The sequence below is a fragment of the Nerophis lumbriciformis genome, linkage group LG03, assembly GCF_033978685.3.
Source record: "Nerophis lumbriciformis linkage group LG03, RoL_Nlum_v2.1, whole genome shotgun sequence".
Lineage (NCBI taxonomy): Eukaryota > Metazoa > Chordata > Actinopteri > Syngnathiformes > Syngnathidae > Nerophis > Nerophis lumbriciformis.
The window spans coordinates 21,315,562-21,334,681 of NC_084550.2; the positions used below are offsets into that span (position 1 = coordinate 21,315,562).

Genomic DNA, 19,120 nt, shown 5'->3' on the forward strand with positions numbered 1-19,120 from the left:
GAAACGACACCGACCGACCGTTCCCCGCTCGATTGATGGCGTCAGCCTTTCCCCTTTGCAGGGCGATGACAAATCACGCCAGGATCCCACCACCACCCCCGAGGCTTGAGTACACCAGCCCTGTTTACGCCACATTTAGCTGAATACCCCAACGTCAGAAGTCATCAAGATCTGCAGGGAGGAAAAAGATTGCATGGGCCAAGTTTCCAGGTTGCTAAGAAATGAGCAGCAGTGAAGGTTTGTAGACGTTGGGACTGTAAACACGGCCTGCAGGTGGGAGTGGTTTTTACCCACAGGCATTTCTTGTTGCAGACATATCTTCTGCCTTTTGTGGGTTTTTTTTTTCTCCCCAGCACAAATGATTTGCTAGAGGGGAAAATAAGGCGAGGGTCCGTCTTCACTGATAAGAGTTTATCTGACCCATTCTCTCTGCTTGGGGGTGTGTGTGTGTGTGTGTGTGTGTGTGTGTGTGTGTGTGTGTGTGTGTGTGTGTGTGTGTGTGTGTGTGTGTGTGCGCCGTATTTGCCATCACTCTAAATTATAGTAAATGGCCAGCCTGCAGCAACCATTAGAACAACATCTCCCTGTTTACACACACACACACATTTTTGTATTTCTGACTTTCTTGAGCCTTGTGAAAAATGTCTACCTTTTTAGGACCACCCTTTCTAGATATATAAAGATGTGTATTTACAACATTAATAATATATACATACTATGCAAATATAAAAAAGCTTGTCGTGAAAAATGAGTTGGAATTTCACAAGAAAAACTTAGGATTTTGGCAGTGTTATAATAAAAGTCGTCATTTTACTCAAAATTTTACAAGAAAAACGGAACATGTGTGCAATATTATGATGAAAGTTGGAATTTCACTCAATAACAGTCGCAATTTTACAAGAAAAAGCTGAACATGTTGGCAATTTTATGAAAAGAGTCGTAATTTTACTCGACAAAAGTCAATTTTACAATGCCTACCTCTTTAGGACCAGCCTTTCTAGATATATAAATATTTGTATTTACAACATCAATAATATATACATACTATGCAAATATAAAAAAGCTTGTTGTGAAAAATGAGTTGGAATTTCACAAGAAAAACTTAGGATTTTGGCAGTGTTATAATAAAAGTAGTCATTTTACTCAATGACAGTCGCAATTTTACAAGAAAAAGCTTAATATGTTGGCAATTTTATGAAAAGTCGTAATTTTACTCGACAAAAGTCACAATTTTACAAGATAATATTATAATAATAATCAGGATTTTACTTGGCAAAATGATGACAAAAGTCATCATTTTACTCCAAAAAAATGTCACTGTTTTACAAGAACAACAAAAAAATTGGCTATATTGTGATAAGTCAGAATTTTATATGACAAATGTCACCATTTTGCATTAAAAAGTTTACAATTTAATTTTTTTTTTTTAATTTTTGGTTTGTAATTGTTTTTTAATATTCATTATTTACTTCAAGTTATTACAGTATGTCTCTATATACATATTTATTTATATATATATATATATATTTTTTAAATAAATTGTGGCCAAAGGGGGCACATTTCAATTTCTTACACACACCTGTTATTACATATGTTGGCCAGAGAGGGAGCACTTCATATTTTTACACACAATTGTTATTTCATATGTTGACAGTCAATTTTTTGGGGACCACCCTAATTTTGATGGATTTCACCACCAGGGGTCCTCATATGGAAGGTACTTTTCCTTGTTGATGTCTCAAAAAGCATAGAAATACAAGAACACGCACACACACGCACACACACATACACACACACACACATTATTGTATATTTGATCTTCTTGAGACCTCCGAAAAATGCCTACCTCTTTAGGACCACCCTTTCTAGATATATAAATATTTGTATTTAGAACATTAATAATATATACATGCTATGCAAATATAAAAAAAGCTTGTTGTGAAAAATTAGTTGGAAGTTCACAAGAAAAATTAAGAATTTCTCTGCATTTTTATAATAAAAGTCGTCATTTTACTCGACGCAAGTCAAAATTTTACAAGAAAAACAGAACATTTGTGCAATATTATGATAAAAGTTGGAATTTTACTCAATGACAGTCGCAAGTTTACAGGAAAAGCTTAAAATTTAAGCAATTTTATGAAAAGAGTCGTAATTTTACTCGACAAAAGTCACAATTTTATTATTATTATTATTTTTTTGGTTTGTAATTGTTTTTTAATATTCATTATTTACTTCAAGTTATTACAGTATGTCTCTATATATATATAGGACGACGTGGCGCAGTGGGAGCCCGAGGGTCCCTGGTTCAATCCCCACCTAGTACCAACCTCGTTGTGTCCTGAGCAAGACACTTCACCCTTGCTCCTGATGGGTGCTGGTTAGCGCCTTGCATGGCAGCTCCCTCCATCAGTGTGTAAATGTGTGTGTGAATGGGTAAATGTGGAAGTAGTGTCAAAGCGCTTTGAGTACCTTGAAGGTAGAAAAGCGCTATACAAGTACAACCCATTTATCATTTATTTATTTTTATATATATATATATATATATATATATATATATTTTTTTTTTTTTTTTTTTTTTTAAATAAATTGTGTCCAAAGGGGGCACATTTCAATTTCTTACACACACTTGTTATTACATATGTTGGCCAGAGAGGGAGCACTTCATATTTTTACACACACTTGTTATTTCATATGTTGACAGTCAATTTTTTTGGGGACCACCCTAATTTTGATGGATTTCACCACCAGGGGTCCTCATATGGAAGGTACTTTTCCTTGTTGATGTCTCAAGAAGCATAGAAATACAAGAACACACACGCACACACACAAACATACACACACAAACACACACATTCTTGTATTTTAGACCTTCTTGAGAAATGAGAAAAATGCCTACCTCTTTAGGACCACCCTTTCTAGATATATAAATATTTGTATTTACAACATTAATAATATATACCGGTACATACTATGCAAATATAAAAAAGCTTGTTGTGAAAAATGAGTTGGAATCTCACATGAAAAACTTGTTATAATAAAAGTCGTCATTTTACTCAAAACTTTACAAGAAAAGCTGAACATGTGTGCAATATTATGATAAAAGTTGGAATTTTACTCAATAACAGTCACAATTTTATAAGAAAACATAAAAATTTGGGCAGTATTATAGTAATAATTGGAATTTTACTCAAAAAATGTCACTGTTTTACAAGAAAAACTGAACATTTGTGCAATATTATGATACAAGTTGTAATTTTACTCAATAACAGTCGCAATTTTACAAGAAAAAGCTTAACATGTTGGCAATTTTATGAAAAGAGTCGTAATTTTATGCAACAAGTCACAATTTTACAAGAAAACGTTCAATATTATAATAATAATCAGAATTTTACTTGGCAAAATGATGACAAAAGTCATAATTTTACTCAAAAAAATGTCACTGTTTTACAAGAACAACAACAAAATTGGCAATACTGTGATAAGTCAGAATTTTATATGACAAATGTCACCGTTTTGCATTAAAAAGTAATAATTTTACATACAACTGTAATAATTTTATGAGAAAATATTGCAATATCACAGAAACATTAATAATATATACATACTATGCAAATATAAAAAAGCTTGTTGTGAAAAATTAGTTGGAATTTCACAAGAAAAACTTAGGATGTTGGCAGTGTTATGATAAAAGTCGTCATTTTACTCAAAATGTTACAAGAAAAACTGAACATTTGTGCAATATTATGATAAAAGTTGGAATTTTACTCAATAGCAGTCGCAATTTTACAAGAAAAAGCTGAACATGTTGGCAATTTTATGAAAAGAGTCGTAATTTTACTCGACAAAAGTCACAATTTTATAAGAAAACTTTAAAATTTTGGCAATATTATAATAATAATCGGAATTTTACTTGGCAAAATGATAAGTCATCATTTTACTCAAAAAAAATGTCACTGTTTTACAAGAACAACAAAAAAATTGTCAATATTGTGATAAGTCAGAATTTCATATGACAAATGTCACCGTTTTGCATTAAAAAGTAATAATTTTACATACAACTGTAATAATTTTATGAGAAAATATTGCAATATCACAGAAACATTAATAATATATACATACTATGCAAATATAAAAAAGCTTGTTGTGAAAAATTTGTTGGAATTTCACAAGAAAAACTTAGAATGTTGGCAGTGTTATAATAAAAGTAGTAATTTTACTCAAAATGTTACAAGAAAAACGGAACATGTGCAATATTATGATAAAAGTTGGACTTTTACTCAATAACAGTCGCAATTTTACCAGAAAAAGCTGAACATGTTGGCAATTTTATGAAAAGAGTCGTAATTTTACTCGACAAAAGTCAATTTTACAATGCCTACCTCTTTACGACCACCCTTTCTAGTTATATAAATATTTGTATTTACAACATTAATAATATATACATACTATGCAAATGTAAAAAAAGCTTGTTGTGAAAAATGAGTTGGAAGTTCACAAGAAAAATTAAGAATTTCTCGGCATTTTTATAATAAAAGTCGTCATTTTACTCGACGCAAGTCAAAATTTTACAAGAAAAACGGAACATTTGTGCAATATTATGATACAAGTTGGAATTTTACTCAATGACAGTCGCAAGTTTACAAAAAAAGCTTAAAATTTAAGCAATTTTATGAAAAGAGTCGTATTTTTACTAGACAAAAGTCACAATTTTATTTAATTTTTTTTAATTTTTGGTTTGTAATTGTTTTTTAATATTCATTATTTACTTCAAGTTATCACAGTATGTCTCTATATATTTATTTTATGTTTTTATTTTAAATACATTTTGGCCAAAGGGGGGAAATTTCAATTTCTTACAAACACTTGTTATTACATATGTTGGCCAGAGGGGGAGCACTTCAAATTTCTTGCACACACTTGTTATTTCATATGTTGACCATAGTGTGCGCACTTTTAAAACCGACACACAGTCAATGTGAAAAATCCCTCCTTTTTGGGACCACCCTCATTTTGATAGATTTCACCACCAGATCTTTTTTTTTTTTTTGTAATGTGCTTAAGGCCGATGACAAAGGAGTCAGGGACCACAGATGGCCCCTGTGCCGCACTTAGGGCAACCCAGCTGTAGAAGCTAACTGTTAATGGCCACCATAGTCTTAGTACCGTAGTGTATTTGTACATCATACAATGTTTACTTTTGTATGCACATTAAATCAACAAAAAAAATCCTGACTTTGGAGCAATGTTCACGGACTCTAGTATTTGGCTCTCTATTCGATGCAACGATTTTTCCGTATTGGGACCATGATTTCGGTCCTAACTTGTTCACCGGTCCTCATATGGACGGTACTTTTTCTTGTTGATGTCTCAAGAAGGGTAGAAATACAAGAACACACACACACACACACACACACACACGCACACACACACACACACACACACACACACACACACACACGGAACAATCATTTAGGAGGCAAAGAGAGTAACACAATCACGCACAAAGGCACAAATGTGAAATAAATGATCGTTTATGGCGCATGCAGAGGCAATAAGAACAGCCTTAGCGTGATAATGACGTCTCTGTGTGTGTGTGTGGGAGTGTGTGTGTGTGTGGGAGTGTGGGACTGAGAGTGTGTGTTTACGAAGGCCGTTGTGGTGATGTGGATTTATGCGGACGTGAAGCTTATGGAGAATTAAATGATTTTAATTATCACACAGCTTCAGTTGAACAAGCACAATGGCTCTAAGTGTGTGTGTGTGTGTGTGTGTGTGTGTGTGTGTGTGTGTGTGTGTGTGTGTGTGTGTGTGTGTGTGTGTGTGTGTGTGTGTGTGTGTGTGTGTGTGTGTACAGTATATTGAATGTATAATAGACATGCCTTTGCTCCCTAACCACTAATGCCTGCACACTCTGTTCCAATTCAAGGGTGTCAAAATTCGATTTATGCCCCCCATTTGTTTTTTTATCGCCCCCACGGCGTGTTCTAAAAATACATTTTATCGATGAATACCATTAGCTGTTACTCTGATACAACGCAAATGTCTTGTTCAAATAGTTTAACACGTACAGTAGGGGAGGGGATCCTTATGGCCCCATTTGTGGCGAATAACCTGACACAGGAAACGTGACGGATTGGGGGAGGCGGGTTGCACTCTCCACTTTAGCCACCAGAATGTCTTAAAATGTGTTTTGTGGAAATTCCAAGTTTGACCACAGCGTCGAAGTTGCTATGCAGAGTGGCGCTTTCCATCATTTCAGCGGACTGCATTGCATTCCTGTCACGGCCGATCCACCCAGGAATGGGGCCGTATAAATCCCTTACCGACTGTACATTGGATTGGTTTAAGCATCTTTTATTGTCCAACATGCATCAAAAAGGACCCCTGTTCTTATAGTAAACACTCCATTATGACACAGGCATAAATGATCTATCAAGATAAAAAAATTATATCACAATCAAATTACAGGATGTTATTTATGTAGTTTGATCATTTTCCTCGACTGGTGCACTAAAATCATGTGGTTTATTTTCTACACATGTAGCATCGTCTACGAAGATACAAAGGATTGCTATTGCGGCATCTAGTGGACACATTTAGAACAGCAGTTTATTTCATTCAAAAATTTCAAGTTAATGTTTATACTTATTTCAAGGGGGTTATATTACTCTTAATTGCTTTACCCACAAAACAAAGCTAAGTTGGGAACGTTTTGTTCAGATACTTTATCATATATTGATTGATCTACATTGTATCGGTTTTAGTATCTTTAATATATCAAAGTGGCCCACGCATCTTTCAATTTTGCAGACTGCTGGCCACATTTAAATTAAGTTTTTATGTATTTTTTTTTTATAGGAGTGATATTAAAATTGTACCTCTCCTATATGAAAACCAATTCTTGCAACATGCATTGTCTTGCACCTGGATCATTTTGTAAAGACTGATAGAAAAAATAAATATTTCAATATTACTCTGAATTGCATTAACTACAAAACAAAGCTATGTTGGGAATGTTTTGTCCAGATACTTTATCATATAGTGATTGACTTACATTGTATCGGTTTTAGTATCTTTAATATATCAATGTGGCCCACGCATCTTTCAATTTTGCAGACTGCTGGAATTTTAAATTACGTTTTTATGTAGTTGTTTTCTTACAGGAGAGATATTAAAATTGTAATTGCAATTCTTGCAACATGCATTGTCTTGCAACTGGATCATTTAGTAAAGACTGATAGAAAAAATACATATTTCAAGGAGGTTGTATTACTCTAAATTGCTTTAATTACAAAACAAAGCTACGTTGGGAATGTTTTGTGCAGATACTTTATCATATATTAGAAAAAAAACTTTAAAACTCTTAGTTTTCATTAGTTATTCGATCCAAAACCCACATTTATGCGCTAATTTTTTTTTTTTTTTTAAACAAATAATAATTACAAATTAAAATTTACTATCACTAGTACCTTTTTAATTTAAGACTATTGCCTTAAATTGAATTCCTTTATTGAATTCAATAATGTTTCTCAACTTTTGTATCAAAGTGCTGGCACTCACAGCTTTCTCTGGCCCCATAGTAGCTTATTTTTCAATAGTTCTCCATAAAGAAAAGCACAGACTGTCACCAACGTGTGGGATTATTTGTTTGGGCGCCCAATTTTGCATGTAAACAAACTTTTTTTTTTTTTAACGAGCAATGTTGATCGTACATTTACCGAGAAGTTATACGAAAACTGGGAAAAAAATGTTGGTGAAAATTGCATTCGAAAACCAAATAGCCGAAAAAAATGTTTTAAATTAGTTATTTATTATATTATTATATTATTTTTTGTAGGAATGTCTCTAACTGCCAGTCAAATTTACCTGCGGGCAGAAATAAAGAAATCGCAATCTAAAATTTGACTGATTACAAAAACGTGAAAATAATAATTTTAAAACCAAAAATAGAGTATTTAATTTTGGTGGGGAATTAATTTCCTATCCGACAATGGTGTTTTTTAAATAAAGAATAATTACAATTTAAAATTTACTATCTCTACTTTTTATAAAGTTATAAAAAAAAGTAAAAAAAAAAAGTATAATTTATTTATTTATTTATTAATTTTTTAGACATGTATCTCGTGCGCACGAGAAAGTTTCTCATGCGCACGAGATACATGTCTAAAAAAAAAATAAAAAATTAAAATTATTACATTTTTTTTTTTATAACTTTATAAATAGTTTCTCGTGCGCACAAGATGCATGTCTTAAAAAAAAAAAAAAAAAAGATATAAAAAATACAATTCCCCCCATGTCCCTTTAGGGGCTCCGTACACGTTTACTGAAAAGCTGTACGAAAACTTGAAAAAAATGTTGGTGAAAATTGCAATCGAATACAAAATAGCCGAAAATTGTTTTATTTATTTGTTATTATTATTGTATTGTTTTGTATTAATGTCTCTCACTGCGAGCCAAATTTACCTGCGGGTAAAAATAAAGAATCGCAATCTAAAATTTGACTGAATATTACAAAAAAACGTGAAAATAATGTTTTTAAAACCAAAAATAGAGTATTTAATTTTGGTGGGGAATTAATTTCCTATCCGACAATGGTGTTTTTTAAATAAAGAATAATTACAAATTAAAATTTACTATCAATAGTACTGGCACTCACAACTTTCTCTGGCCCCATAGTAGCTTATTTTTCAATGGTTCTCCATAAAGAAAAGCACAGATTGTCACCAACATGTGGGATTCTTTGTTTTGGCGCCCAATTTTGCACGTAAACAAACTTTTTTTTTTTTTTTTTAACTAGCAATGTTGATCGCACGATTACGGAGCCCCTAAAGGGACATGGGGGAATTTTTATTTGATTTATTTATTTATTTATTTATTTTTATACATGTATCTCGTGCGCATGAGAAACTATCTCGAAAATTTTTATAAAGTTATAAAAAAAATGTAAAAATTTTTTTATAATTTATTTATTTATTATTATTTTTTTAGACATGTATCTTGTGCGCACGAGAAAGTTTCTCATTCGCACGAGATACATGTCTAAAAAAAATAATAATAATAAAAATTATTAAATTTTAAAAACATTTTTTATAACTTTATAAAAAGTTTCTCGTGCGCACAAGATGCATGTCTTAAAAATAAAAAATAAAGGTATAAAAAATACAATTCCCCCCATGTCCCTTTAGGGTCTCCGTACACGTTTACTGAAAAGCTGTACGAAAACCGAAAAAAAATGTTGGTGAAAATTGCAATCGAATACAAAATAGCCGAAAATGGTTTTATTTATTTGTTATTATTATTGTATTGTTTTGTATTAATGTCTCTCACTGCAAGCCAAATTTACCTGCGGGTAAAAATAAAGAATCGCAATCTAAAATTTGACTGAATATTACAAAAAACGTGAAAATAATGTTTTTAAAACCAAAAATAGAGTATTTAATTTTGGTGGGGAATTAATTTCCTATCCGACAATGGTGTTTTTTAAATAAAGAATAATTACAAATTAAAATGTACTATCACTAGTACCTTTTTAAATTTAAGGCTCTTGCCTTAAATTGAATTCCTTTATTGAATTCAATAATGTTTCTCAACTTTTTGTATCAAAATGCTGGCACTCACAACTTTCTCTGGCCCCATAGTAGCTTATTTTTCAATAGTTCTCCATAAAGAAAAGCACAGATTGTCACCAACATGTGGGATTCTTTGTTTTGGTGCCCAATTTTGCACGTAAACAAACTTTTTTTTTTGTTGATCGCACGACTACGAAGCCCCTAAAGGGACATGGGGGAATTTTTTTTTAAATTAAAAAAACAATTTTTTTTTTAATACATGTATTTCGTGCGCATGAGAAACTATCTCGAAACTTTTTATAAAGTTATAAAAAAATGTATAATTTATTTATTTATTTATTTTTAGACATGTACCTCGTGCGCACGAGATACATCCATCCATCCATCCATCTTCTTCCGCTTATCCGAGGTCGGGTCGCGGGGGCAGCAGCCTAAGCAGGGAAGCCCAGACTTCCCTCTCCCAAGCCACTTCGTCCAGCTCCTCCCGGGGGATCCCGAGGCGTTCCCAGGCCAGCCGGGAGACATAGTCTTCCCAACGTGTCCTGGGTCTTCCCCGTGGCCTCCTACCGGTCGGACGTGCCCTAAACACCTCCCGAGGGAGGCGATCGGGTGGCATCCTGACCAGATGCCCGAACCACCTCATCTGGCTCCTCTCGATGTGGAGGAGCAGCGGCTTTACTTTGAGCTCCCCCCGGATGACAGAGCTTCTCACCCTATCTCTAAGGGAGAGCCCTGCCACCCGGCGGAGGAAACTCATTTCGGCCGCTTGTACCCGTGATCTTGTCCTTTCGGTCATAACCCAAAGCTCATGACCATAGGTGAGGATGGGAACGTAGATCGACCGGTAAATTGAGAGCTTTGCCTTCCGGCTCAGCTCCTTCTTCACCACAACGGATCGATACAACGTCCGCATTACTGAAGACGCCGCACCGATCCGCCTGTCGATCTCACGATCCACTCTTCCCTCACTCGTGAACAAGACTCCGAGGTACTTGAACTCCTCCACTTGGGGCAGGATCTCCTCCCCAACCCGAAGATGGCATTCCACCCTTTTCCGGGCGAGAACTATGGACTCGGACTTGGAGGTGCTGATTCTCATCCCAGTCGCTTCACACTCGGCTGCGAACCGATCCAGCGAGAGCTGAAGATCCTGGCCAGATGAATCCATCAGGACCACATCATCTGCAAAAAGCAGAGAGCTAATCCTGCAGCCACCAAACCAGATCCCCTCAACGCCTTGACTGCGCCTAGAAATTCTGTCCATAAAAGTTATGAACAGAATCGGTGACAAAGGGCAGCCTTGGCGGAGTCCAACCCTCACTGGAAACGTGTCCGACTTACTGCCGGCAATGCGGACCAAGCTCTGACACTGATCATACAGGGAGCGGACCGCCAAAATCAGACAGTCCGATACCCCATACTCTCTGAGCACTCCCCACAGGACTTCCCGAGGGACACGGTCGAATGCCTTCTCCAAGTCCACAAAACACATGTAGACTGGTTGGGCAAACTCCCATGCACCCTCAAGGACCCTGCCGAGAGTATAGAGCTGGTCCACAGTTCCACGACCAGGACGAAAACCACACTGTTCCTCCTGAATCCGAGGTTCGACTATCCGGCGTAGCCTCCTCTCCAGTACACCTGAATAGACCTTACCGGGAAGGCTGAGGAGTGTGATCCCACGATAGTTAGAACACACCCTCCGGTTCCCCTTCTTAAAGAGAGGAACCACCACCCCGGTCTTCCAATCCAGAGGTACCACCCCCGATGTCCACGCAATGCTGCAGAGTCTTGTCAACCAAGACAGCCCCACAGCATCCAGAGCCTTAAGGAACTCCGGGCGGATCTCATCCACCCCCGGGGCCTTGCCACCTAGGAGCTTTTTAACTACCTCGGCAACCTCAGCCCCAGAAATAGAAGAGCCCACCACAGATTCCCCAGGCACTGCTTCCTCATAGGAAGACGTGTTGGTGGGATTGAGGAGGTCTTCGAAGTATTCCTTCCACCGATCCACAACATCCACAGTCGAGGTCAGCAGAACACCATCCTCACCATACACGGTGTTGATAGTGCACTGCCTCCCCTTCCTGAGGCGGCGGATGATGGTCCAGAATCGCTTCGAAGCCGTCCGGAAGTAGTTTTCCATGGCTTCCCCGAACTCCTCCCATGTCCGAGTTTTTGCCTCCGCAACCGCTGAAGCCGTACACCGCTTGGCCTGTCGGTACCTGTCCGCTGCCTCAGGAGTCCTATGAGCCAAAAGAACCCGATAGGACTCCTTCTTCAGCTTGACGGCATCCCTCACCGCCGGCGTCCACCAACGGGTTCTAGGATTACCGCCACGACAGGCACCAACTACCTTGCGGCCACAGCTCCAATCAGCTGCCTCGACAATAGAGGTGCGGAACATGGTCCACTCGGACTCAATGTCCAGCACCTCCCTCGTGACATGTTCAAAGTTCTTCCGGAGGTGGGAATTGAAACTCTCTCTGACAGGAGACTCTGCCAGACGTTCCCAGCAAACCCTCACAATGCGTTTGGGCCTGCCAGGTCTGTCCGGCATCCTCCCCCACCATCGCAGCCAACTCACCACCAGGTGGTGATCGGTTGAAAGCTCCGCCCCTCTCTTCACCCGAGTGTCCAAAACATGAGGCCGCAAATCCGATGACACAACTACAAAGTCGATCATGGAACTGCGGCCTAGGGTGTCCTGGTGCCAAGTGCACATATGGACACCCTTATGTTCGAACATGGTGTTCATTATGGACAATCTGTGACGGGCACAAAAGTCCAATAACAGAACACCACTCGGGTTCAGATCCGGGCGGCCATTCTTCCCAATCACGCCTCTCCAGGTTTCACTGTCGCTGCCAACATGAGCATTGAAGTCCCCCAGTAGAACGAGGGAATCACCCGGGGGAGCACTCTCCAGTACTCCCTCGAGCGAATCCAAAAAGGGTGGGTACTCTGAGCTGCGGTTTGGCACGTAAGCGCAAACCACAGTCAGGACCCGTCCCCCCACCCGAAGTCCAGCCCCTCTCGAGAGAACTGGTTCCAGAGCCCTTGCTGTGCGTCGAAGTGAGTCCGACTATATCTAGCCGGAACTTCTCAACCTCGCGCACTAGCTCAGTCTCCTTCCCCCCCAGCGAGGTGACGTTCCACGTCCCAAGAGCTAGCTTCTGTAGCCGAGGATCGGACCGCCAAGTGCCCTGCCGTCGGCTGCCGCCCAGCTCACAATGCACCCGACCTCTATGGCCCCTGCTATGGGTGGTGAGCCCATTGGAGGGGGGACCCACGTTGCCTCTTCGGGCTGTGCCCGGCCGGGCCCCATGGGGACAGGCCCGGCCACCAGGCGCTCGCCATCGTGCCCCACCTCCGGGCCTGGCTCCGGAGGGGGGCCCCGGTGACCCGCGTCCGGGCGAGGGAAATCTGGGTCCTTTATTTTTATTCGTCATGGAGGTCTTCGAGCTGCTCTTTGTCTGATCCCTCACCTAGGACCAGTTTGTCTTGGGAGACCCTACCAGGGGGCATAAAGCCCCCGGACAACATAGCTCCTAGGATCATTGGGACACGCAAACTCCTCTACCACGGTAAGGTGGCAGCTCAGAGAGGAGCGCACGAGATACATGTCTAAAACTTTTTTTTCTATTTTTTTTTTTAGACACGCACGAGATACATGTCTAAAATAAATAAATAAATAAAAATTATTAAATTTAAAAAAATTTTTTTATAACTTTATCAAAAGTTTCTCGTGCGCACAAGATGCATGTCTTAAAAAAAAAAAAAAAAAAAAAAAAAAAGATATAAAAAATACAATTCCCCCCATGTCCCTTTAGGGGCTCCGTACACATTTACTGAAAAGCTGTACAAAAACCGGAAAAAAATGTTGGTGAAAATTGCAATCGAAAACCAAATAGCCGAAAATGGTTTTATATATTTGTTATTATTATTGTATTGTTTTGTATTAATGTCTCTCACTGCGAGCCAAATTTACCTGCGGGTAAAAATAAAGAATCGCAATCTAAAATTTGACTGAATATTACAAAAAATGTGAAAATAATGTTTTTAAAACCAAAAATAAAGTGTATTTAATTTTTGGTGGGGAATTAATTTCCTATCCGACTTTACATGGTATCTTCCTATTTTTGCCTCAAAGTACATGTGAGAATAATTTATAAAAGCGACAACACACAAAGGGCCAACCCACCAAGTCAAAGGTCATCGAGTCCTTGTCGAGGGTCTCCACGTCGGGCAGGCGAGCTTTCACCTGGGTCTTGATGTAGCACTTGTCACTGCCTGAAAAGCGAATCCCAGTGATTCCCTGGAGAAAATGTACAGTTAGACCTCATGCAGTAGCTACCATTGCTACTCTTATTTTTTTGTGATAGAGTGATTGGAGCACATACTTGTTGGTCACAAAAAAAAACATTCATGAAGTTTGGGTCTTCTATGAATTTATTATGGGTCTACTGAAAATGTGGGTCAAAAGTATACATACAGCAATGTTAATATTTGCTTACATGTCCCTTGGCAAGTTTCACTGCAATAAGGCGCTTTTGGTAGCCATCCATAAGCTTCTGCTGGAATTTTTGACCACTCCTCTTGACAAAATTGGTGCAGTTCAGCTAAATTTGTTGGTTTTTCTGACATAGACTTGTTTCTTCAGCATTATAATAATAATAATAGCTTTTATTTGTAAAAAAGCACTTTACATTGAGTAAACAACCTCAAAGTGCTACAGTGTATTAAAAAAAAAAAAAAAGATAATAAAAAGTAAATAAAAATAAAAACTAGAACAGCCAAGTAGCTAAACCTAATATGCATACATCTTAAAAAAAGAAAAAGAAAAAAAAAAGGCTTTTTTAAAAAGCATCCACAGTCTGTGGTGCCCTCAGGTGGTCAGGGAGAGCGTTCCACAGCGGTGGAGCTGAAAGCCCGGTCTCCCGTTGTTCGCAGCTTTGTCCTCGGAGGTTGGAGGAGATTACGCATTGTCCACACGTTTAAGTCAGGACTTTGGGAAGGCCATTCTAAAATCTTAATTCTAGCCTGATTTAGCCATTCCTTTACCACTTTTGACGTGTGTTTGGGGTCATTGTCCTGTTGGAACACCCAACTGCGCCCGAGACCCAACCTCCGGGCTTGTCCTGAAGAATTTGGAGGTAATCCTCCTTTTTTCATTACTCTCTGTAAAGCACCAAAACAGGTCCATAGCGTAATACTACCACCACCATGCTTGACAGTAGGAATTGTTTGTGTTCCTGGGATGAAAGGCCTCACCTTTTCTCCTCCAAACTGTCACGATCCTTAATCCGGATCATGTTTTTGTGTTTTCTGTTAGTTTTGGACTCCTTTAGTTCCTGTTTGTGCACCTCCTGAGTTTGCTTTGGTTGCCATAGTTGCTCATTATGTTCACCTGTCTCTGATTAGTCTTCGGCCGCTCACCTGCTACCTGAGCACTAATCAGGGGCTTTCGCAGCTTACCGCGGGGGTCGTTCTCCCAGGAATGCAGACGGACTACTCCGGACAAGGCGTGCAGGTAAGAACATGATTTAATCCTCACAAAATCAAAAGGAGTACAAAACAGAAAGCGAGCCTGATCGCACTCGAAGCTAAACTAACACTTGGCATAAACTATGGACGAGAAAAACTTACAAACTGTGGCATGAACAAACAAGATTTACGTAACAAGGCATGAAGCAAACAACCAGAGACAAGGCAAAACAAACACGTAAAAATCATATTAAAATGGACCAAGGTCTCAGGCTGTTTGTTATAGTTTATATCCCGTCTCTGAAAATAGTTTTAAGTCTTTAATTTTTTATTTAAATTTTTTTTTAAATAATGAATTTTTTAATTTTTTGCAATAATCAGTGGTACAATGGTATGCTTCTGAAAAAAGGTTGAACTGTAAATTGTAAAAATGTATTTTTTCTTCTTTTTCTTTTTCTTTTTTTTACCACTTTTCCACCTATTTTAACACCTTTGTGTCAAGTCAAGTCAACTTTATTTATATAGCACGTTTACGACAACTTTTAAATTGAACCAAAGTGCTTTACAGGTTAAAAAAAGCATAGAGCGAAAAAAAAAAAAAAAAATAAAAAAAAACAAACAAAAAAAAAAACACAACTTTGTGGCGTAACATCTTGTTTACACTTGCACTATTTAACCGGAATGAAAAGGAGTAGGAAGAAGCTGAGCTTTTGATTTTGACTTGACATTTGATTTACATTCCGATAGACCTTTTTGGGTGGGAAAAAAAACTTTAAAACTCTGTTTTCTTTATTTATTCGTTCCAAAAACCAATTTTACACGCTAATTTTTATTGTTTTTAAACAAAGAATAATTACAAATGCAAATTTACTATCATTAGTACCTTTTTATTTTAAGGCTCTTGCCTTAAATTGAATTCAATAATGTTTCTCAACTTCGAAGTGCTGGCACTCACAACTTTCTCTGGCCCCATTGTTATTTTGCTTATATTATGCTTATTTTGCAATAATACTCCATAAAGAAAAGCAGATAGACCGTCCCCAATGTGTGGGATTCTTTGTTTGGGCGCCCAATTTTGCATGTAAACAAACCATTTTTATTTTTTTTAACGAGCAATGTTACGTTTTTATGTAGTTTTTTTCTTACAGGAGTGATATTAAATTTGTTTCCCTCCTATATGAAAACCAATTCTTGCAACATGCATTGTCTTGCATCTGGATCATTTAGTAAAGACTGATAGAAAAAATAAATATTTCAAGGGGGTTGTATTATTCTAAATTGCTTTAACTACAAAACAAAGCTAAGTTGGGAATGTTTTGTGCAGATATTTTATCATATACTGATTGACCTACATTGTATCGGTTTTAGTATCTTTAATATATCAACGTGGCCCACGCATCTTTCAATTTTACAGACTGTTGGTCACTTTTAAATTACGTTTTTATATAGTATTTTTTTCTTACAGGAGTGATATTAAAATTTGTTCCCTCCTATATGAAAACCAATTCTTGCAACATGCATTGTCTTGCCACTGGATCATTTAGTAAAGATTGATAGAAAAAATAAATATTTCAATATTACTCTAAATTGCTTTAACTACAAAACAAAGCTAAGTTGGGAATGTTTTGTGCAGATACTTTATCATATCTTAGAAGAAAAACTTTAAAACTCTTAGTTTTCATTAGTTATTCGTTCCAAAACCCACATTTACGCGCTAATTACTTTTTTTAAAAACAAAGAATAATTACAAATGAAAATGTACTATAACTAGTACCGTTTTTAATTTAAGGCTCTTGCTTTAAATTGAACTCCTTTATTGAATTCAATAATGTTTCTCAACTTTTGTATCAAAGTGCTGGCACTCACAACTTTCTCTGGCCCCATAGTAGCTTATTTTTCAATAGATCTCCACAAAGAAAAGCACATAGACTTTGATTTACATTCCGATATACATTTGTGGGTGGGAAAAAAACGTTAAAACTTTTTGTTTTCCTTAGTTATTCATTCCAAAACCCAAATTTAAAAGCTCATTTTTATTGTTTTCAAACAAAGAATAATTACAAATGCAAATTTACTATCATTAGTACCTTTTTAATTTAAGGCTCTTGCCTTGAATTGAATTCAATAATGTTTCTCAACTTGGAAGTGCTGGCACTCACAACTTTCTCTGGCCCCTATGGTTATTTTGCTTATATTATGCTTATTTTGCAATAATACTCTATAAAGAAAAGCAGATAGACCGTCCCCAATGTGTGGGATTCTTTGTTTGGGCGCCCAATTTTGCATGTAAACAAACCTTTTTTTTTTTTTTTAACGAGCAATGTTACGTTTTAAATACGTTTTTATGTAGTTTTTTTCTTATGGGAGTGATATTAATATTGTATCTCTCCTATATGAAAACCAATTCTTGCAACATGCATTGTCTTGTATCTGGATCATGTAGTAAAGACTGATAGAAAAAATGAATATTTAGAGGGGGTTATATTACTCTAAATTACTTTAACTACAAAACAAAGCTACGTTGGGAATGTTTTGTGCAGATACTTTAGCAAAAATTGATTGACCTACATTGTATCGGTTTTAGTATCTTTAATATATCAAAGTGGCCCACGCAGCTTTCATTTTTGCAGACTGCTGGTCACTTTTTTAAATTATGTTTTTATGTAGTTTTTTTTCTTACAGGAGATATATTAAAATTGTATCTCTCCTATATGAAAACCAATTCTTGCAACATGCATTGTCTTGCATCTGGATCATTTAGTAAAGACTGATAGAAAAAATAAATATTTCAAGGGGGTTGTATTTTTCTAAATTTTAACGAGCAATGTTGATCGTACGTTTACTGAGAAGCTATACGAAAACGGGGAAAAAAATGTTGGTGAAAATCGTAATCGAAAACCAAATAGCCGGAAAAAAATGTTTTTAATTTGTTATGTATTATATTGTTTTGTATGAATGTCTCTCACTCTGAGACAAATTTACCTGCGGGTAGAAATAAAGGAATCGGCAAAACAAACGTAACAGGTGCTTGTTTGGCCACAATATCCAGCAATATGTTTGGAGGAGAAAATGTGAGGCCTTTAATCCCAGGAACACCACACCTACCGTCAAGCATGGTGGTGGTAGTATTATGCTCTGGGCCTGTTTTGCTGCCAGTGGAACTGGTGCTTTACAGAGAGTAAATGGGACAATGAAAAAGGAGGATTACCTCCAAATTTTTTAGGACAACCTAAAATGTGACAGTTCCACGCTGGAAATCACTGAAAGCGGCCCAATCTTTCACATATTTTTGTAAAAACAGTCTCCATGCCTAGGTGCTTGATTTTATACACAAGTGTTTAGGACACCTGATTCTGATCATTTGGATGGGTGGCCAAATACTTTTGGCAATATTGTGTACCGGTATACTATAAATATAACATTAATCAAATAAATAGGGAAAATTCACCTACTACAGGGGGTCTGGAGCGTAAAAAAATAATCGCAATAATCGAGAGAACGCTGTTGTACTCAATGTTAAATCACAATTTAAAAGGTCTTTCATTGAGATTTAACGTTCTTAAAGTGTTGGATGACTCACAATCTCAAAATCGTGGACCTCCACGGCCTCGTCCGCCCCGCTGCCGGTGCTGAACTTCTCCATGTTGTTTTCCGTGTCGATCTCCATGGTGCCCTCCTCCACTTTTCCATTGATGCTCATGCTGTAGTGGACATTGTAGACCTACACACACACACACACACACACACACACACATTCTTGTATTTGTTACCTTCTTGAGACCTCCGAAAAATGCACATTAAATCAACAAAAAATCCTGACTTTGGAGCAATGTTCACGGAGTCTAGTATTTGGCTCTCTACTAGATGCAATGGTTTTCCGTATTGGGACCATGATTTATGTCCTAACTTGTTCACCGGTCCTCATATGGACGGTACTTTTCCTTGTTGTCTCAAGAAAGGTAGAAATACAAGAACACACACACTTACACACACACACATTATTGTATTTGTTCCCTTCTTGAGACCACCGAAAAATGCCTAACCCTTTAGCACCACCCTTTCTA

At 37.2% G+C, this 19,120-nt stretch overlaps 1 protein-coding gene across 2 annotated transcripts in view; it reads right to left on the bottom strand.

Annotated features, from left to right (window-relative positions):
• Positions 1-19,120, bottom strand: part of LOC133580913 (leukocyte cell-derived chemotaxin 1-like) — an 87,509-nt gene that overhangs the window by 55,239 nt on the left and 13,150 nt on the right. For both annotated transcript variants that reach the window (XR_009812232.1, XM_061935163.1), the window contains exons 3-4: positions 18,637-18,777; positions 13,774-13,887 (exon numbers count right to left, since the gene is read on the bottom strand). Coding sequence is in view for 1 of the 2 variants with exons in the window: in XM_061935163.1 (XP_061791147.1) it covers positions 13,774-13,887; positions 18,637-18,777 (255 nt within the window). In the remaining variant the exon portion in view is untranslated. The remainder of the gene's footprint in view (positions 1-13,773; positions 13,888-18,636; positions 18,778-19,120) is intronic.